General features: G+C 47.9%; 1 protein-coding gene across 2 annotated transcripts in view; it reads left to right on the top strand.

Annotated features, from left to right (window-relative positions):
* LOC146833753 (protein Cryzl2-like) overlaps nucleotides 1-22444 on the top strand; it is a 143368-nt gene that overhangs the window by 58808 nt on the left and 62116 nt on the right. For both annotated transcript variants that reach the window (XM_085601620.1, XM_085601619.1), the window contains exon 3: nucleotides 19401-19497. In XM_085601620.1, the coding sequence (XP_085457746.1) occupies nucleotides 19401-19497 (97 nt within the window). The remainder of the gene's footprint in view (nucleotides 1-19400; nucleotides 19498-22444) is intronic.

Genomic DNA, 22444 nt, shown 5'->3' with positions numbered 1-22444 from the left:
TGGATGGTGAACTTGCGCCATTCCTGAGCCTTCTTCGTACCCACTTCTGTCCAGATCCAGCTCTACAGGAAAAGTTAGAGTATTAGTTTTCACTTCAGGTTTTGTGTTGTTGGTTGAACTCCACTTTTTTTGGGGCCACATACAGTAGGCTTCACCCCCCACACACCCACAATGACTGATTCTGCGTGGTGAAAAGCAAAACGGTATTTCCCAACCCCTTTTCTGAGGTATACTTTAAAGAGTGAAGAGGTCTTTAGAGTTTTGCAGACCTGTGAGAGATCCTCTTGCCCTTAGAGGGCAAAGAAACAGCGACCCAGCCTTTAACCCCAGAATCAGTGCTCACACACTTCTTGGTATTTTATAATAATTGGCCTTTATTATTTACTAACCTTATGCAAATCACATGAGTAAAAATTAGCATCAGAATGGAAAATATATCAACAATAAGAAATATTATTAGAGTGATGCTAGAAATGGGGGTCTCTAGTTGGCAGAGGTAGGTACCTTTGTCCAAATAGGGATCCTTGCTTCTAGTCGGGGTAAGGGGGAAACACACTTTAGATAACTCCTGCTCACCCCCTCTGTAGCTTGGCACGAGCAGACAGTCTTATCCCAAAAGCAATGTGTAAAGTATTAGTACTAACACACACAGTAATACAGTGAAAACACCACAAAAAGACACCACACCAGTTTAGAAAAATAAAATATCTTTATCTAAACTAAACAAAACCAAATCGACAAAAATCCAACATACACAGTGTTCTATGGTACAAGTTCTTGAAACCTTTTTGAAAGTCATATTTTTTTACTATGAGTTTGTGACTTTTACACAAAGTACCTGTAGTTGTGTCAAAATTCACACGGCCAAACAGCCGCAGAGTTGGAAATAAAGAGATGCGTCAACTCCTGAGACCTTGGGGAGGCGATGCGACAATCCCGCTGCACGCAGAGGAAGGGTTGCGTTGACTACGGTCTGTATGGGGAGAGATGCGTAGAATCTTCGTGACGGTTCCGGACCGCAGGTGATGCGCTCTAGAAAACTTGCCGCACAGGTGCGATGCATGGAAATCCGGGATGCGCTGGTGATCGATGTGGCATCGAGCAGCGCTGCATCAGTTCTCTTAAGCCGTGATCCCTCAATGTGTCGATTCTTGCAGTGGCGACAGGCGCTGTGTCGGTTTTTGCAGCGGCACAGCGATGCGTGGAAATTCTTCTCCGCACCGTGGAGATGCGTCGGAAAAACAGCCACTAGAAGAGCGATGCGTCGATTTTTGCAGTTCTTCAAGTTTTTTCTTTCTTCCAGCTCCCAAACAGCAACAACTACCTCCGGAGGCCCAACCTGGCACAGGCACCTCCTGGAAGGTCAGAACTCACAGCAGCAGAGTTCAGGGGAGCTGGGGGTGAAGTATTTGTGTCCCTGAGACTTCAGAACAGGAGGCCAGAACACACAGGCCCTTGGAGATCTTCTTCAAGCTGGGGACACAGCACACAGCAAAGTCCTTCTCCTATCAATGGCAGAAACCACAACTGGGCCTCAATGTTTCTACTACAAAATCCTTTGTTCTCTGGTGGCAGAGAAGCCCTGTGCGCAGTCAAAAACCAGTTCTGTTCTCTCTGGTGAAGCTTCCTAGCAGGAGGTGGAGACAGCATTGTGGAAGGCAGAGCAGGCCCATTCAGATGAAAGGAAATCTCCTCCCCTTACTCTAAATGCAGCCCAGGTCTATTTAGCCCAGCCCTGACTCATCCAGGCTTTCCGAAACCACTGCTCATCCTCAGCCCCTGTCACTCCAAAGCCAGACAGTCCATGCACATCCCAGCAGAGGCACGCTGGATGGCTAAACAAAAAAATACCTCCTTTCTAAAAGTGGTATTTTCAAACACAAAATGTGAAAATCACCCTCACTAAAAGATGCATTTTAAAATTCTGAGTTCAGGTATACTAAACTTTATTTTCCTACCTTGTTCCCAGGGGTAGTTATCCTTATAAGATGTTATAACCGAACTCCCTATTCCATCCTATGGGAACAGGTAGCCTTGCAATAGTGAAAAACAAAATTGGCAGTAGGTCACTATCAGGACATGCCACACACACCATGGTATGTCCTACATTTCAAATGCACTGCACCCTGCCCACAGGGGTACCACGGGCCTACCTTAGGGGTGACTAACATGTAAGAAAAGGGAAGGTTAGGGCCTGGCAAGTGGCTGCACTTGCCAGGTCAACATGGCAGTTAACAAACCACGCGCAGGCACTGCTGTGGCTGGCCTGAGACATCTTTTCAGGGCTACTTATGTGGGTGGCACAATCAGTACTGCAGGACCACTAGAAGCATTTGATTTACCAGCCCTTGTACACTTAGTGCAGTTTACTAGGGACCTACTAGTAAATCAAATATTCCAATCAGGGAGAACCAATCACAATAACAATTTACACGGAGAGCATATGCACTTTAGCACTGATTAGCAGTGGAAAAGTGCCCAGAGTCCTAAAGCCAACAACAGGTCAGGAAAAAATAGAAGGAAGAAGCAAAAAGATTGGGATTAACCCTACAAAAAGGGCCATTTCCAACAAGTATACAAAATATAACTTCCAAACATTGTTTATCACTCATCCCTACTTGACCTCCCCCATTTCCCTTGTAGCATTGTATTCTTATTACTGCTACATTTGTTGCAGAGTCATGTAGGAGGGTTAGATCGTATTGGCAGCAGCGGAATGCGAACCATTTGAACCATATCTTTAGCCCTTACGGTTGTGAAGATATCATTGTTTGGAGCTGCAGTAGGTACTTAAGTCCGATCCCATTTGGGACTGTCAAGCCTATGAATCGAGTGTGAGCTACCAGAGGCATGGGTACTCCTGCCAATCAAAAATATTTACCATGAACGATTTGATGCAATACATGGTTCTCCTGTGTGTAATGCCTTCTTTGCACTCGCTTCCTTTTACAGAAAAGCTTGAAACTGTGATAGCAGTTGGGTTATTTAGCCAACACTGAACTGGGTCTTGATGGGCACTGACTATTGCACTGGACACCCAGCAACTCCTTTAGACCAGATACCAAGCCCTGTTATATTAGGCATATTTGTAGAATGCAGTGTCACCCGGGAGGGTATCCTGGCATGAAGCAGATGTGAGTCTAGCCACACTTAAGGCCTAGTGAGGCTACTGGAAGAGCCAGGTCTTCACCTTCTTGCAGAATTTGAGGCGGAGGCTCTTGTATGTAGTGGCGGGTCGTGACACGCGTTAGTAACGATGTAAAAAAAGGCTCGACCACATATATATGCATTTGCGTGGAATGTGTTGAAGGAGGAGTCTGGATGAACAGAGGTGTCTTGGAGGTTTGTGAATGAAGATGCGATTATTTAGGTATTTGTATGCGGTATTTATAAAGCGCAACTATCACCCAACGGGTATCTTGGTGCTATAATCCGTGAATCATCAATTAGTGTAAGGCACCGGAAGTGGGTTTGACAGGAGGTCCTCAGAGCTGTCAGGTTCTGGGGAACAGCCATGTTTTGACCTTTTTCCTAAACTGCAGGAGGTATGCTGGGCCAGTGTTATTTAGTGCGTAGAAAGTGTGGGTGAGGAGTTTGAATTGTGCTTGTTTGTGAATGGGAAGCCAGTGCAGCTCGTACTGGTATGGTGTGATCTGAGTGAGGCTTGGGGGTGGCTGAGGATGATTCTGGCCGCAGAGTTCTGAATGGTCTGCATCCTTCTGGTGAGTGTTTTGTTGATCCCAGCATAGGGGATGTTCCCATAGTCCAGCTGGCTTGTAACCAGGGCATGTGTGACGGTTTTCCAGGTGCTGATTAGGAGCATTTTAAAAATCTTACTCCGCCTCTTCAGAGTGTGGAAGCATGAGGCTATGACGGCGTTGACTTGGGCGGCCATGTTGAGTTTGTAGCCAATGATGATCCTGAGGTTCTTGGCGTGGGTGTTGTCCTAGCTCTGTTGGTCACCAGGTGGTGTCCCACAGTGATGTGCCGAAAATCATTATTTTGGTCTTGTCAGTGTTCAGCTTTTGACAGTTGGTCTTCATTCAGTGGGTGATTTTAGTCATGCTGACATTAAGCTTGATCCGGGTACTGGGCGTCTTACCCGTGAGAGAGAGAATGAGTTGAGTATCTCCAACTTAGGTGAGGATTTTGATATCATGAGAGCGGATGATGCTGGCTAGAGGGATCATGTATGCTTTCAAGAAGGCTGGGCTCAGAGAGGATCACTGTGGAATTCTGCAGATGTTACAGGCTTCCACTGTGAATTGTGCAAGGCTGGCTGACTGACTAGGTTATTCTAGTCAGGAAGGAGCAAATCCATCTGAGTGCGTGTCCTTAGATTTTGATGTCATGTAGGCATTGGATGAAGATGGGGTGTGAGAATGTGTAAAATGCGGCGAAGAGGTCCAGGAGGATGAGGACCACCGTGTCTCCTCTGTCCAGAGTCATACGGATGCCCTTTCACGTGTGGTGGTGATAAGGGCAGTTTCCTTGCTGTGGTTGGATGTGACACCAGACTGAGTGGTGTCGAGGTGTTGGTGGTCGTTGAGGTATTTGATGAGGCGTCTGTTGATGACGACCTTGGCAGAGAATGGTAGCCGGGAGATCGATCTGTAGTTGGTGAGCTTTGAAGGGTCCGCAAAGGGTCTCTTTCGGAAAGGGAGGACAGTTGCATGCATATCTGGGAAGGTCCCAGAAGAGATGGAGGCATTCAGAAAGGGTGTAAGCATGGTGCTGATATTTTGCAGTCCTTTGTAGTAGGCGTGGTGGGCATAGGGGTCCGAAGGGTCGACCTGAGTGGATGGACTTTATAGTGCCAGCAGTTTCTTCTGGGGTCATGATGTGCCATGTGGTTAGGATTAGTTTAATGGATAAGATCGACAGGCAAGGTCTGTCAGGTCCAGTTGTGGATTGAAGTTGCCGTATATGGTGGTAATGTTGCTGCTAAAGAATTGAGGAAGATTGTTGCGGAGGTCCTGCGAGGGGTTGATCAAGTTGAAAGCGGCCGTTGGTGCGGTGAAATCTTTGACAATGGTGAAGATGTCTTTGCTTCTGTTTGTACTGATATCAACGCGGTCCGCCTGAGTGGCGTGCTTGGTGAACCATATCATTTGGTGGTAGTGTTGTATTGCTGTGTTTGAGGGGGGCCCAGGAGTTGACGAAGAAGGTGATCAAGTTGTTAAAATTCTTGATGGCTTTGGGGAGGCTGTTGATGTGTTCAGGTTGGTGGGTGTGGAGAGCGGTATTACAGTCCTTGCCAGCGATGCTGTTCCAGTTTTGGTGGGCTGGTCTTGTGGTGGTGCATGGGTGTAGGACCGGGATGGGATGCTGCTCTTGATGAGGGCATTGTCTGTCCGGGGACTAGTGTGGGCTTGTCGACGCAGATGTTGTAAAAGGTGGTGAAAATAGGGTCTAGGAGGTGTCCGGCTAGATCCTGTTACTCTTTGGGTGAGGCTCAGGCTTCCTAGGTCCTCGATAAGTGCTTTTGAGTTGGGGGTCTGTGTGGTCTTCCAGGTAGAAGTTCAGGTCTTGGAGTAGGATGTAATTGCTATTATTGAAGGTGAGTGGAGCAATAAAATCCGTAATGGTGTCAGTGAGGTTGTTGCGCTGTCAAGGTGGTCTGTAGATGAGTGCCGTTTAGAGTGAACTTGGCTGTAACATGGAACTGTCCATGTTTGGCGATGACTTGCCCATGGATGTGGTGCAGCTGATGGTGGTCTTCGGCATGATGGAAATTCTGCCTCTGGGCTTGTGAAATCTGTTTTGTCTGGCAAACGTGTAGCCGGGGTAATGACTGTGGCAATGTCAGGTGCCGATGCAGGGTTCAGCCAGGTTTCCATGAGAAAAAAAGTTGGTCCAGTGCATTGTTGTGCAGCATGTCCCAGATTTCTGTGCTATGCTTGCTGAGTGACTGGGTGTTGAATAGCATGCATGTGTGTGTGGAGTGTGGTTTGGATGGTTGCAGGACTTTGTGAGTGTGGTGTTGGATACTCTTGGTGTGGGTGCAGCAAGTGATGTGCATGAAAACGTGCAGGAAGCGCAGGAGAATGCTCCTCTGGTGTTCTGAGGTTTTGGCAGGCAGCAGCTTGTGGAGAAGCGGCCGGGGTTGACGATGCAGAGGGTCGCAGCATGGTAGCGGCAGGAGAGGGGAGGACCAGGGTTACTGGCTCTTGGTGCGGTCCAGGCAGGGACATGTACAGATAGGCTTGTCTTTGGTGCACCAGAAGCGTGCCGTTGGGCGTGCAAGCTATGGCACCCATTAGGTAGGTACTTGGAGGGGGTGAGAAGTAATTTCACTTCCTGTGCAGATAGAAGATGACAAATCCAGTAATGTCACTTCATAACTACATATTTGTACTCAGACAGAACAACTGATTCAGTTTGGGTAGTGGGCCTGTAGGCTAATGGATTATTTAGTCTTTTTTCCTATAAACGTAGTTCCAGGGACTCCAACTAATTGAGTGGTTTTGATTTATGAACTGGGCAGTGGTATTTTTAATAGAGACTAGGCGCTTGTAGTGAGTACACCTGGTATTAGTGTAGTTCCAAATCAGTGACGGTGCTCAAGGGTAGACCTGGTATTAGTGTAGTTCCAAATCAGTGACGGTGCTCAAGGGTAGAAAACTCGAATTGGAGCCAGACGCGGATGGGGGCAGTCGCATACTACGGACACACTCTCCATTACTCGGAGATGGGAACTTTTCCTTAAATATTGAGTACAGCTACCGAAGAAATTCGTCTACCTTACAAGGATTGGCCCCCCCTCCCCCGTCGCAGTTCTGTATGACCCGGAATTATCGTCATACATAAATGATTGATAACTAGACAGTGTTCAGCCGTGAACAAGTCGCATGTACAATAATACTAGAGGCGACGAAACACGTGTTGGCTTGGAAACCACTGTGAAGACTGTGAAATTACTATGAGAACAAGAATATTAAATTGAAGAAAGTGACAAGAAAGAAACCGAGATTCACTCATTGTGTTACATGTTTTACTTGACGTAATAATCTATGTAAACTTTATTTCTGCGTGTGCTTGGGTACCTTTGTAATTGAGTGGTTTGATATATTTTGTTCTCATGTCTGCCACCGCTGCCTCTTTGGCGGATACTGGTTCACTAATATTGAAATAAAGTTCCTTAAAGCAGATCGCCATCTTTGAGACCTTAACTAACATTGGAGCCAACTGGTTTGAACTGGTTTGAGAGTTAGCTTCTAGAAGAACTTTGACTATTAAGCTTAGGTCTAAGTAAAACTAGCACATAGCAAGTATACACTGCGGATCTGTTTTTCCGTGTGGTATATGTTTAACTTCTATAATCACGTACCTGTTCATAAAGTCCTATTTATTTCAAGTTCATACCACTCCCAGGGTATACATTTTGAGTTTTAGTCAGTGTCATGTTTTATACATGTCTTAAGTCACTACCACCCCTGTAAGCTATGACTGTTCTCCTTTTCTAATCTTAGAGCAGTGGTTCTTTCCTTTTTACTCCTGGGGACCCCATTAAAACACAACTGGAAGACTTGGACCCCAAGCCTTTAAAAAAAAAGAATTGTTGCAAGTTGCTCCTCAACAATAAAACAAAAATACACAAACAAGTGCACACATAGGAACTCGATAGATCTACTTTCCTCTGCAACTGTATGTTTGAAAATGGGAGCTACTAGCCACTGGTGTAAGACCTACATCACATTCACTAGTCTAAAGGCATTCATGTGAAAATACAGTTCTTAGCAGAGATGGAGGGACAGAAGTAGTAACTACACTGACCTTGGCCACAGCCAGACATAGGGAAGCCATTGAGCTTGGTTGGTCTGGACAGCACAGGGGACCATGCAGGGTCATTCTTTAGTTTGTAGAGCGCACGGCTACTCAGAGTGTCCTGGCGCTAAGGCTATTACTGAGACCCAACACACAAAGGAAACTCCTAGTAAACAAGAAAAGACCCAAGTTTGCAGCGTCCTTCGAAAAACCTCCTCTGAGGGAAGCATCTGGAGGTCCAAAGGAAGCGGATTCCAAGAACGAAAATGCTTTATCTCCCATCCTCGTACTCTTGATGCAAGGCCACTACCACCAAGGATGCTGACGTCGATCGTAAAACTCTGGCGGGCCAGTAAGGGAGGAATATGTTGGCAAGATATCCTTGGCTGGCTTGGAACAATGTATGGTAGTGATTTCAAAAAAATCTGCTTCTTAATGGGCAGCCAGTGCAGAGATTTCAAAAAGAGGGAAATTGAAGACCATCTAGGAAGTCTCAGAATGAGCTAGGCAGCAGCATTTTGCACAACCTGGAGATGGCCAAGCAGAGCCTCGGACACTGCCTAAGTAAAGAGTAATAGCGTAGTCCAGCTGAGATGTGACCAGCGCATGGCTCACCGGTTCTCCTACAGTCAATAGGAAGGAGATATCAACATTTCTTCAGGGTGCGAAGCAACCCAAAAAGTGTGCCAACCACAGCTGAAATCTGCGGTGTCAAAGACTGACAAAGGCAATGATGGCATAAAATCCGGGAAACCAGGTGATGATTATTCCAGAGTACCTGCTGCCTACAGGGAAGTGGTACTCTGGCTTTGAAAGTGTTTCAGTTCTGTTAAAAATTGCCGGCATGCCCCTTTCCGATACAAGAAGTGTATGTGCGTGAAATCTGTTAAGTGCCTGGCTCATGTAAAGCAGTGGATGGGAGAATGTGTACACTAAAATGTTTTTTTGGGCAGTCTATCTGTGTGAACAGGCGTGGATTACCTGCTGCTTAGAACTCTGGCTCTCTGAGTGTGCAGATGAGTATAATTCTCTAGAAAATTATAAGCAATTCAAAATTTTTTGTCAGAAGCAGATAGCTAGTTGGGGCATGTGTAGGGTGACCAGGCGTCCCGGATTTGCCCGGATAGCCCCGGTTTTCCCCCAGCTGTCCCGTCAGATTTCAGAAAATAAAGCTCATGTCCCAGTTTTTAGAAAGGGTCGGCTGAAAACGGTGGGAGTTATCTTTTTATGCAGCTGTTAAGAGAAAGCAATTTAGTTAACAGGCAAGCTACTGGCTTTAAAAAATGGCATTGTATTTGTCTTTTTACTGCCTCCTCTGTAATTCTCTGCCAAGGAGCACTGTCATTCTGTGCGCTGCGTTGAAGTAAAATTGTAGTCCTCCTTCTATTTTTGGGAAATGTCCTGGTTTTTAGGTCTCGACCTTGCTATCGCGTAAGCGATCGCAAAGCGAGACTATAGAAAGCGGGTTTGAAAAGTGCTCCCAAAAAGCAGATTGCATGGCTAGCACGCGCACAGTCACGCGCATCGTGCCGTCATGCAATCCGCTTTTTAGGAGCACTTCAAAGGGTCCGCTCCCCCGCCTGGAATGCGCTCCCCCGCCCCCAAGGGCGCGCGCACCACGCTCTGCCGGACTTGTTTACCTTCTCCTGTTCTACTTTCTCTTTCGTCTTTCTTGTTTAACCTCCCACTTTCCTTTTGAAATGTTTTATGTAAATGCAGATAACATGACTTGACATAGACAGGTTTTAAACTTCAGAAAATATACCAGCATTCGCAACCCTCTTCCGCGGTGAGGATGATGATGGCGTGCACCGGGAGGAGAAGCACTGCGTGCATGATTTCTCCTCCGCTGAAAGGAAGATAAAACAAGGCAGTCGTCAAATAACATGAGTGAGGAGAAATTAGGTAAGAGGGGCCTCTGTCCTCGTCGGCGCCAATCCTCCCAGCTGCAGCCTTCCTGGAACATCTCCTCCAATTCCCTTTGATGACTTCTGCCGTTTTTACTGTTGTTCATGGAAAAAGGAAAGAATAAATGAGGTAGGCGGTGAGACTCCTCGCCTTACCGGAAGCGGCAGCTGAGACGCCGATACTCGGAGCGCCTAATTACAGCTCGGCTTATCATGCCACTGTGTGATTGTTTTTTCCTGTTGATTCCCATTATATGAAAAGGCAGTATTGTCTGTTCCGTGCTAATTCACTTCTCCCACAAAGGCGCTGCAGACCGCAGTGGCTCGATGTTTATTTAAAAGGAAATTCTCATGCCCGGAAAGTCTGTTAACTGAAAAAGACACTGCTCTAGCCTATCCAGAATGAATATGTTCTGCAACTGTAAGCATTACTACAGTGATTTCTACTGCTATGATTCTTCATCAGGGTCGGACTAGGACGAAAAATAGGCACTGGCAGTGTGTCCTGGTACTTATCCTTGTATTTTTGTCTACCCGTGCCTCTTCCTGTGTTACGCACTTTATCCTGCCACCTATCCTGGTGTTATTCCCTGCCCTGCCTTTAACTCTGCCACGCACTCCCTCCTGCCATTTAAACATATGCGCACGCTTTACAGTTGCTTCCGCCGCACTTTCCGTGCCAATACGCCGCTTAATTTACAAGGACTAACTGCAAAACATAAGGATATCACTTGTCAGCTGTCTGTATGACTCAAACTCTTTCTAAGATACTGACATCTCCAGTGTCGGAGATGCTTCCAAAAACGATGCAAGCATGTACAGCGCTCCAGGCAAAATTGCATTTTTCCCGCTGGAGCGCTCCTATTGCCCTGGAAAAAAGGGATAGATTTGGAACTTGGAATAGGAGAAAGTTAGCAGGGGGTGTAGCATTTGTAACCGCTGGTCCTACGGGAAAGGATGAGGAGGGGCAATGAAAGAAGGAAGTCTAGTACACTTGCCTATCTGAAAGGCAGTAGAAACGAGAGACAAATGCACAGAATCAGCTTTTCTAGATAGAATATAACATGGTGGCGGAAACTGACAGGGCCATCAACTAGGACCAAAGTAATGGTCACAAGAAAAACAAGCATTTACAATGCAATAGGTCTCGCATTCTCTAAACTTTAACCTATTGGAATTGTAAATGAAAATGCCTTTTAGTTATGTGCACTTTGTACTTCTTGTCATTGCTTGCAGGTTTTCAAAACACATAAATAAAAAGGCATTGTCACTTACAATGCCAATAGCTCAAAATCTCGCAAATGCGAGACCTATTGCATTGCAAATGCTTGTTTACTTTAAAATTCTGGTCACCCTAGGCATGTTTGAATGAGAAAAGTGACTGTGCTCCATCTTGATCTAGCAATAAGCTCGGAGTACAAACATTTGTTTTATGGTTATGTTTTTTTTTAACACCTCTTTATTGGTTTATTAATACATGCATCAGATACCTGTGGGAGGTAATACAGCAATTCAGATTCTAACTAAGCAGACCCTACCAGGATTTCATAAATAGCAAAACAAATTTTTAAAAAAGGCACTTTTGTTAAGATCCAGCATTTTTTAGGCACAGCTGTCTGGTTGGTAAAGACGTCTTGGGGACATTCTGAAAGGAATGTATTCCACCCATTGCTTACAATTAGTTTTGTGGTTTGTAGTTCATATTTGCTTGCTTTCTATTTGCTGGCTTTATTTGTTTTAGCCCATCCATATAGTCTTTGTCCCTCCTGTGGACCTTAGCCTGTTTACTGCCTCTTTGACTTTCTCCTTGTATTCTTCCACGAGTGCTCGCTTTCTATAAACCGGCCTATACACTAGGTGGTGCTATTTCTATACATTATTGTTTGTGCCCTGTATGATTGTATCATTAAAACTGTGTCTGTGCAAATATAATGGTAATTTCAGTTGAAACTGTGTTGTCTAATAGGTGTGCGCTACCACACCACTACACTCTAGAACACTCTACTACATGCTACTCTACTCCACGTTACTCTACGACACTCTGCGACTTTTTATGCCACTCCACTCTGACACTTCACACCACCTTAAGACACCCCACTCTGACACGTTATTCCACTCTATGCTACATCACACCACTCTAAGCTACTTTACGCCACTCCACTGTATGCCAGTCCGCTCCCTGCCGCACAACACTTTACTCCACTCTGTGCCACTTAATTTCACTCTACGCCACTCTGTGACACTCTATGCCATGCTGCGCCACTCCACTGTACGACACTTACCCCCACTCTACACCCCTCCATGTCCCTCCACTTTACCCCACTTTATGCACCTTCACTCTACAACACAACACTCTGTACCCCTCCACTGTATTACACAGCACTTTACTCCACTCTATGCCACTCCACTGTATGCCCACTTATCCACGACATGCTACGTCTCTCTACTGTATGATACTTTACTCAACTATATTCTACTTTACTTTGCGCCCCTCTGCTCCACTATATGACTCTCCACTCTTCAATAATCCACTCCACTATATGCCACAACATGTATGACACTCTATGCTCCACCACTTTACATCCTCAAAGCTACAACACTCTACTCCACTCTTTGCCACTCCATGCAACTCCCATTATGCCACACCACACTGCTCCACTCTACTGCACTCTGTGCCACTCCCCTCTACTCTACCTTGTTCTATTCCACTCTACGCCCCTCCTCAACTCCACTCTCTGCCCCTCCACTCTATGCCCCTCCACTCTATACCACTCTACTCTGCACCACTCTACACTACTTTGCGATACTCCACTGCACTACACTCTGACACTCCACTCTATGCCACGACACGCTATTCCAGTCTCCTCACCCCATTGCCCTCCCACTCCAGAGTCTCCAGTGTACTCCTCTCTCCATTCGCCCTCAGGTGCCCTGTGCCAGAGAGCTTAGGGTTTTCAATTCAAATTTCGATATGCTCTCTCTGACGTCAGACACCCTCCTGTTCTGAGGCGCAGTACTGCCGGACACGGCCAGGTCAAGCAGTGACTAGTCAGAGTTTCCTGTAGTGACAAACCAAAGACCGAGCGGTATTTTTGTGACAAGTTAATGTTCTGCCTTGCCACAAAAATACCACAAATTGCTATCCCATGCCTCAAAATCCTTGGAGGGTCTGATTAGTGGTAAAGGAGTGAAATAGCCAAATTTCTCAAGAGTTATGTGAAATGCGCCTGCTGGTGTTGCACTCTAAAATTGAACCCGGGGTTATATATGACACGCAAACGTTAGTGGGATACCAGTAGGACATTCATTTGAGGAGAAAATGTCTCCTGAGCACGATTTTTTTCTCTTCCTGTTGGACATTTTCTGCTCTTATCAGGGTGTAGTTGGGAAAATCGTTTGAAATTTCAACCCACAAATTGTGCAAATTAGCAAAATTCACAATTTTTTTTTTTTTTTTTTTTTGAAAACCTTTATTTCGAAATTCAGGACACAGCTATTCAGCCGACAGCCCGAGGGTTCGGCAGCATTGCAAGTTAGATACAGTAATGTGTCCCAGATACAATACGATGAGTAATGCAAAGGTCCAATTTTAAATAAACACAGAAAAAACACACAACAAACCCCAGCAAGGCAGAAACATTGAAATCCCATGGCGAAAGCCCCCAGGGGAGGCAGGACCCCACTCATCTACTAAGTATAAGACTGTGTGCGGAGGAAGAAGGGGAACAGCAGAAGCCCAGAACGGTTACCAAAACCAAACTGTGCTGGAAGGTAGGTCAGGGGGAAAGCTGTTCCTCGGGAGGTTCCAGGTCCGGGGCAAGACATATTCCCCCCCTGTATTGGTTCCACCGCCCCCAGATGGCATGCCACTTCCGGGGGCGACCTCTAGAGCAGTAGACCGTCTTCTCCCTAAACATGCTCCAATCCATGTTCTCCTTCCACGCGGTCAGTGTAGGGGTTCCTGAGGAGCCCCATAATCGCGCGATATCCCTTTTAGCTACCATGTTACCCAGAGTCACCCATTGGGTCTGCGCCTCATCGAGATCAGTGGGGCCCCAGACGTTCAGGAGGCAGCACCGCGCCTCCGGCTGTACCACAATGCCCGTCACCTCCCCCATAACTGCATGGACTCTCCTCCAGAACTCCACAATGACACCACATTCCCAGATGATGTGCAGGAAAGTACCCACCATACCACATCCCCTTCTGCACAGGCCGTCCTCCGAGAATCCCATGTGGACCAGCCTTGGCCCCGTAACATACACCCGGTGCAGTATTTTAAGCTGCACCAGCCTCAGACGCGACGGGATCGCAACCTCCTTAGGCGAAGAGACCGCTGACTGCCAGTCCTCATTATCCAACTCGAGGCCATCCCTGGTCCACTGTTCTCTCAGCCCCAATAGCAAGTCTGCCCGGACGTTTATCAACTTCTTATATATGAGCGAAATCGTGCTCTCGGGCATATGACCATCAAGGACTCGGTCCTCAAGGGGAGAGGACTCCGGCACCTTCTCACCCTCCACAAGGACTGATCGGAGGGCGTGACGCAGCTGGATATACCTAAAATACTCTGAAGGCCCTAGCTCAAACTCAGTCTGCAACTCCTCGAAGGACTTTACCCTCCCCTTATGCAGCACATCTCCCACCTTGGATATACCTATCAGGTCCCACTTATCAAAGCCCTTCGTGTGCCAGAGTCTTCCCAACCGTTCCGATTCAAACAATGGGGTAGCGAGGGTGAGCCTATCCTTCCAGCCCAGCGAGTCGGTCGCCATCTTCCATACGCGCACCGCCACACCTGTGGGCCCCGTGAGGGACGAGTCTAGGGACCGCGAATACAACGCCCTGTAGTAGTTGCCTCCGCGCAGCAGCCACCTATCCATGGCATACCCAGGGCTAAGGGCAGGGCCGTAAAACCCATGGTTGATCGCGCTCAGCTGCGTGGCCCAATAGTACCGTCGGATGTCTGGGAGCGCAATGCCCCCATCGTACCATGGGAGCGTCAACTTTGAAATAGCTATTCTCGGCCGCCCATCCCACAGCAACGTCCTTTGGAGGCCTTCGACCTCCCGAAAGTATTTGGCCGGTACCCAGTCCAAGGTGTTCTGGAGGGCGTAGAGGAAGCGGGGAAGGGACATCATTTTGAACAGGGCCGCACGCCCAACAAGGGAGAGCGGCAGCCTCCGCCAACCTTCAACATCTCGCCTCAAGCGTGCCAAGGGGGGGAGCAGGTTCCTCTCATAGCGCACAACAGGATCCATGGATATAAAAATCCCCAAATACACAAAACCTTGCTGGGCCACCTGTATCGAACATGTTCTAGGGATCGGTGGGACCTCGCCACTAAGAACGTACAAATACGATTTGCCCCAATTAATCACAAGCCCCGAGTTCCTACCGAACGATGCGAGTACGTCACAGACCACTATAAGTGACTTCTTCGGTGAGGCAAGATACAACAGGATATCATCGGCATAGAGCGAAATACGGTCCTCGTGATCAGGCGACCACCGAAGGCCCCGTATATCCGGGTGCCAACGTATCCACGCAGCCAACGGTTCAAGGGCGAGGGCGAACAACAGAGGCGACAGGGGGCAGCCCTGCCGAGTACCCCTACCAAGCTGAAACGGAGTAGATGCCCGACCATTCACCACAACATTCGCTAGTGGCCCCTCGTACAGCAACCGGACCCAACTCACAAACCCGCGACCGAAACCAAACTTGGCCAGCACGGCCCATAAGTATGCCCACTCCACCGTGTCAAAGGCCATCGTGGCATCAAGAGATGCCACAACAGCCGGTTCACGCAGCGTGCCCGCCCTGGCGATGACGCCATGAAGACGCCTAAGGTTCAATGCTGTGTTTCGGTGCGGGATAAAGCCAGATTGATCCGGGTGGACCAGATCGCCAAGTACCCTAATCAGACGGGTAGCCAGGAGTTTGGCCAGAATTTTCGGCTCAGCGTTGAGGAGTGAAATGGGCCGATAGGAGGCGCATCTATCTCGGGGTTTACCCTCTTTATGTATGACCACGATCGACGCCAACCGCTGATCCAACGGAAGGATCCCATCCCCCCGCGCCTCCAAAAACATGGCGCGCAGGTGAGGGGCGACCCTATCCGGGAACAGTTTGTACAGATCGATCGGCAGTCCGTTCGGTCCAGAGGCCTTACCCGAATTCAACGCGCGAATCGCCCCCGCCACCTCATCAACCGTGATGTCGCCATCCAAATCGTCCCTATCTATGTCAGAGAGGCAGGGCAACTCGATATCACGGAGGAGATCAGTCGAGTCTTCGGACGGCCTGTCCGACACAGAGGAATAAACCCTATGAAAATACTCCGCAAAACACTCCACAATCCCCTCAGGTTCCACAATCGCCTCTCCCCCCTCTCCAATCAACTCTGGCACCACTCTATTGACCCGTTCCTTCCTGTCCAGCCACGCCAGGAGTTTCCCTGCCTTATCTCCAACATCATACAGACGGCCCTGTTGTTCCCTGCTAAGGGTCTTGGCGGCTTCTGTCACCAGGTCCCTATACTCCGCCTGCTTCAAGCAAAGCTCATGCAATGAGGACTCTGTGACCTCCTCCTCCATATCCCCCTCAAGGGCCGCAATCTCCTCCTCCACTTGCCGCACTTCGCAATCCCTCCGATTCTTGGCAGTCACCACCAGGGAGAGGGCCTCCCCCCGAAGCACGGTCTTAAAAGCTTCCCACAGCGAGATCGCCGAGTCCACGGTTCCCAGATTGTCCTTAAAGTAATTATCTACCTTCTTTACCAGGGCGCTGCGCATCTTGGGGTCTCGGAAATACCATGGTTTAATGGGGGCCACCCTCCCTCCTCCCTCCCGACCGAGATCCAGCCGGATCCACACTGGCGAGTGATCAGAGATACCACGTGCCATGTGCCTCGCCTCGGATATCAACGAGGCATGTGCGGCCAGAGTGAGCAGGTAGTCAATCCTGGAGAGGCTACCATGCGCCCCGGAGTGAAACGTGTATTGACTCTGTGTGGGGTGCCGGAGCCTCCAGCAGTCTATCAGGCCAAATGTGTCCAGGAGGTCTGGAAGCCATTTCTGAGCCCCCCCTGTGTCCCTGGGCGGGTATCTATCCAGCAGTCCGGAGCCCACAGCGTTGAAATCCCCTCCCACTACCAGCATGCCCCCCGGGAGAGTCAGCAAAGCCCTGCCCAATTCAGCAAATGTGGCGGCCTGCAGGGCCGGCGGGACATAAACCGAAACCAAAACCAAAGTCCTTCCTTCCCACCGCCCCGCCACCGCCACAAACCTCCCCCTATCGTCAACAATGGTGGAGTCCACCTCAAAGGGCAGCGATGCTCTAACAAGGATGCCCACACCCCTGGACCCAGAAGAAAATCCCGAGTGTGCAATGAATTTATACCCCTTCCTATTCAGGGCATAGCACGTATTGCCTATGAGATGCGTCTCCTGCAGCAGTACAACGTCTGGCATTGAGCGTTTCAGAAATTGCAAAACAATCCCCCTCTTAATGCGATCCCCCAAACCATTAACATTCCAGCTTATAACACTTAGGCCTCTACCCCCCATCCTCAAACGGAAAGAGGCCCACCCCACACCCGAGGCGCCACCATGGAACAACCCTGAGGATAATCATCATGCCTTGCAGAAATAAACCCCCCAACAACAAATTCAAACTCCCCATAACTCCCCCCACCCTGCACCCCTGCTGCAGCTTAAAAAGCCCCCCCAACTTGCAGTGTGCCTGTCGCCCTACAAAAACAAAAATCTACAAAAAGTACCCCAAGGGAGGAAAAGAGCACCCCTCGTCCTCCCGCAACCCTCCACAGTTACTGCACTCTGTTCAAATCTTCAAATATGGTCAAATCAAGTCAGGCCGGCTTTGAGATATCAGCCCTGTCCATCCCGGCCACTGTCTCCATGCTCAGCTGTGTCGTCCCCGGTCCGTCGCCGGGGCAAAGCGTCCAGCCATTCGTCGGCCATAACAGGAGAGTCAAAAAAGAATGTCCGATCTTCATGCACCACCCGTAGTCTAGCGGGGAAAAGCATGGCATATTTTAGGTCCCGTTCCCGAAGTCTTCGCTTCACCCCCAGGAAGCTCTGTCTCTGTCTCTGCACCTGCTGGGTGAAGTCCGGATAAAAATTCACCGACGCATTCTGGAAGGGGACTGGGCCCGTCACCCTCGAAGCTTGCAGGATAGCGTCCCGATCTCGGAAATGAAAGAGCCGGGCGACAATCGGCCGCGGCGGGGCACCCGCCTTGGGCCGTCCGCCCGGCACTCTATGGGCCCTTTCCACCGCAAAAAACTTTCCAAGGCCCTTAGGCTTCAGATGATTGAGGACCAAATCTTCCACAAGCAGGTCCACCGAAGCCTCATCTGAGGACTCCGGGACCCCGATGACGCGCACGTTGTTGCGCCTGGACCGGCTCTCGAAGTCCTCCAGCCGGCGGGCGGCGAGGTCACTCTCGGCCCTCAGCTTCCGGACCTCGTTCTGCAGATCCGCAACCTCATCAGTGAGGCCCGTGGTCTTGTGGTCCAGGTCCTTAACGCGTTCGTTTGTCTTGCCCAGGTCCGAGCGGATCAAGTTGACATCCACCAGGATGGCATCCACCTTATGTGCCAGGGCCTCGAATTGCCGCCCCATCGAGGTCTGCATCCCATCAAGCGCGCCCATGACATCCTGCAGGGAGAGCTCCGGTGTCCCAGGCGAGTCCTCCTTCTGGGCATCCGGCGCCTGGCTCGATCCACTCGGCGATGTCTTCAGGAGGGCGTATCGGTCCATACTGTTGACTTGGGAATACGTTCCCCGCCTGGTGGACTTAGTCTTCAGCCGATCTCCTTCTGCCTTGCCCGACATAATGGACTCCAGGCAGTCCAATGCAGTGAAGACCGTCCCCTCTCAGAGAGAGGTATAAAGAGTGAGCAGGTCCGCCTTGTTCTTCCAAAGTAGCCCGCCGAGCGTCCCCGGGGTTATAAAGCCACCCAGAGCACTACAGTGTCCGGGCAGACAAAGGGAACGAAACCGAAAGTGAAAGAGCGAGGGCCTCCGTCCGACAGTTCACACCTCACCAGGCCGTTGTTGATCAACTAGGAGTCGGGCATCCTGCCAACTCTAGCCCCTGGCATCTCCGGGAGTTAGGCCGCAATCTTTCGCCAGTCATAAGTCCGGTTCCCGATGGACGATCCGACCGCAGGCAGCATCAATCGCCTCCCTGGCAACTCAGCGACACGATGCCATGCATACAATCAGGATTAGAGACAGGATAGTCGACGGAGGGCGCGAGGGTCTCGGGAGCTCTAAGCTCACGCGGCCATCTTGGTCAAGCGCTAGGCTCCTCCAAAATTCACAATTTTGCAAGATTTCAAAAACGTAACAAAATGTTTACCTCGCTCTAGTTCTCATCTGCTTATAGCACTCTGGTCTTGGATGAGCCCAGCTGTGTAACACTTAAATGGTGGGGTTAGAATTTGCTATGACTTGTCAAATACCTGTAAAACTGAGATCCCATTCTAGATTTCACATGTCTCTGAAACTGTAACATTGGTTCATTTGGCCATTTGCCTGTTTTTCGTTTCTTATTCTGTTGTCTAATCTTGCAGTTTTATTTGCATCTTGAAATGTCTTTTAATGGTTGCATTATATATACATTCATGCAAAAAACAGACCAAACGGGTCTCACCAAGCCTCTGGCATTCAAACTTCTCTTTTCTGCCTCTTGCCGCAGGTCAGGGTGGGCGTCCGTTGTGCAGGTGTAAATTTTGCGGATATGTTAGCTTGCCAGGGGCGGTACCAGGAGCAGTTCGACCTTCCCTTCACTCCCGGTGAGTACAACTCCGGCCCCTCGACCCCTTGAACATTTCAAAATGCACATGTTTACTGAATTCTCTTGGCTAAGCAACATCTTTAAAATGCATGATACCGCCTTGATCCTGCAGTGCTTTATTTATTTTTAAACTATCTTGTGCTGTGTCTTGAATTTCTATATTTTATTAGTGTCACACCTCATGTTTTAAAAATCGTTTGCCCGCACATAGTTTTCTTACAACAGCTTAGTATTTGTAAAAAAATACAAAGACACTTTGTTATGTTGAGTTATACTTATTTACACCATCTGCAGTTGTTATTGCCTGGCAGTGTCAATTTGGTATGGCACTTTCTTAGCTTTGATTTTGGGCCCTGGAGTCTTGTGTTGTAGTAAAGGAGGCAGGGTGAGGAAATCTGATGTTTTGTTCTACACTTGCTGAGTTTCTACAGTGTGACTGGAAGTTTAGCTAAGCTGCAGACATACCAACGGGATTATTTGGCTTTGCACATGGTACAGAGGGTTTGTGTGTGTGTGAAATAACTGAATGTAGTGGCTGGGGCACTGATAACCACCTGCTGAATTATGTGACTTTTGTTTAGACCTCTGTTGTTCTATGGAGATTGTATAGGTGAACTCTGCTTGTCTATCGCACTGCTATATATCCGCCTAAGTGGCTTATCTGTACCACGCAGGGGTGTGTTTAAGGTGGTGTTTGTTATATATTGTGTTGGAGGTGTGTGTGTGTGTGTATATGTATATACATGTGTATACATGTTTTTTACTGGTTAGTGCTGTTGCTGCCATACTGACACCTAACTGTAAAAACAATTGATGGACAGAATGCAGAACAATGTCATACATTCACCCCAGTACAGAGATCTGGGCCTAAATCCATCGTTTTTTTGCTCACCGTGCCATTCCAGTTTGAACCCAGCCATATGCAAATCAGTCTTGAACCTGTGCCCAATGGGAACAGTCCAGCCCAAACTGCCTGGCCAGGTTCTCCCTGGACTGCAAACAAGCATCCTAGGAACGGTTTCGGGGTTTCACCCCTCTTCAGCCAGGATAGCTTGAATCCAGTGGCATGGAGACCACGGGACCCACGTCTGGGCATACCTGTCCCACTCGGGGTGACAAATGCAAAAACAACAATTGATGGACAGAATGCAGAACAATATCATACATTCACCCCAGTACAGAGATCTGGGCCTAAATCCATAGTTATTTTGATCTCCATGCCATTCCAGTTTGAACCCAGCCATATGCAAATCAGTCTTGCCCCTGTGCCCAATGGGAACAGTCCAGCCCAAACTGCCTGGCCAGGTTCTCCCTGGACTGCAAACAAGCATCCTAGGACCGGTTTCAGAGTTTTATCCCTCTTCAGCCAGGATAGCTTGACTCCAGTGGCATGGAGAGCACAGGACCCACTTATGGGCATACCCGTCCCACTGTATGGCATGTCTCTATGCAGAATTTCACTTCCTGGATGAACAATAACCATCTGAAATGGAACTCAGACACAACTAAGATATTGATATAGTGTGGAAAACACTCCATCTGGTCAGATTAATAAACTAAAAATACTTTTTTATTGTTTTATTGCAAGAATCATTAAGTCAACTGCCAGGAGGCATGCATTTGTTCAATTTTGTGCATATATAAAATATCCAATCTCCATACATTACAGTAGATGTAGCAATTATGTGACTAGTAACCTCCTCTGAAGTATAGTGCAGTTGAAATTTCATTGTGGTACCCATAACAGGTAGGACATATGATTTGTTACAATTATCTGGGGGGGGAGTTTATGTGTAGCCTCTGTAGTTTTTCCGTGTACCCCATACCTTACTGAATTCACGGGGACCTCTCCCTTCATATACGAACAGTTCCAATCGCATACACCAATCTGTGCCATTAACATTCTACTCGAATAATGGTAACAGAGGCAACCCCAATGTCTACCTATATTATGTCGGTCCACCACCAAACCCACATTGGAGAACAGTTGCTGGTACTTGGTATCAGTTTCGTCTTCCCGAATACCCAGAACATCCACTTTTGCCATTCGGGTTTAGTCGCAGGGCAGCAAATCAAATCAGCCTTATTTGTTTTCATGTTAAAAAAATCATAAAAGCATACCGAATTTAAAACATTGTTGCACATTGTGAGTGTACGTTTGCAAAGTATTTAAAATGTACACAACAAACCAAACATGTTAAGTGCAATGTGCAAACAAAAGTGCAAGTGTCATTAAAAAACTAAAATCATGTCGCCATCATGAGACCATTCTAGCAATCAAATTTTTCCTGCGTTGTAAGACTGTACCCAACTAACTAGCCACAGAATAGCAGATCGGAAGAGACGGTAACAATTGCAAGAACAAATAGGTGGAGCGACATTTCTTACAATTTAAATCACGTAAAATAGGTAATATAAAATATTTTCTCAAGTCCTTAAAGAAGATACAAAAGGACAAGGTGTGTAAAGTGCTTTGAACACATGAATGATCATATGTGCATTTGGTTAAGTTTTCAGAACAATCATTTGCAATGGGAAATGTTACCTGGCGGTGAAAGATATCAAGTCTGAAGCGAGTCAAGACAAACTTGTGATAAGTGTTATTTTTAAGCAACAAGGAAACAGCAGAACCCTACAAACACTATATAGTGTATGTGACGCACCTCCCTCAGTAATGAGGACAAGAATCCTCAATATTAATCTCTCCAGTAGTTAAACTAGCAATCAAGCAATATGCTTCAGCGGTGTGCAACACCACTGCCCCTGCCGTTCTCAAGGGGCGGTCAGAACGATCAACATAGACTATTGTCAACTGTAGGTTGCACCACCAAATCAAAAAATATCCACAGAACCAAAAAAGAAATATGTTATGAATGTCCATCCAGTGTTGGTAATGTTCAAATCTCTTTATTCTTCATCTTGTTTGATACTAAACATCAGGCAGC

Source organism: Triturus cristatus, chromosome 4_2, assembly GCF_964204655.1.
Source record: "Triturus cristatus chromosome 4_2, aTriCri1.1, whole genome shotgun sequence".
In the NCBI taxonomy this organism is placed as follows: domain Eukaryota; kingdom Metazoa; phylum Chordata; class Amphibia; order Caudata; family Salamandridae; genus Triturus; species Triturus cristatus.
This window is presented reverse-complemented; position numbering and strand designations above follow the sequence as displayed.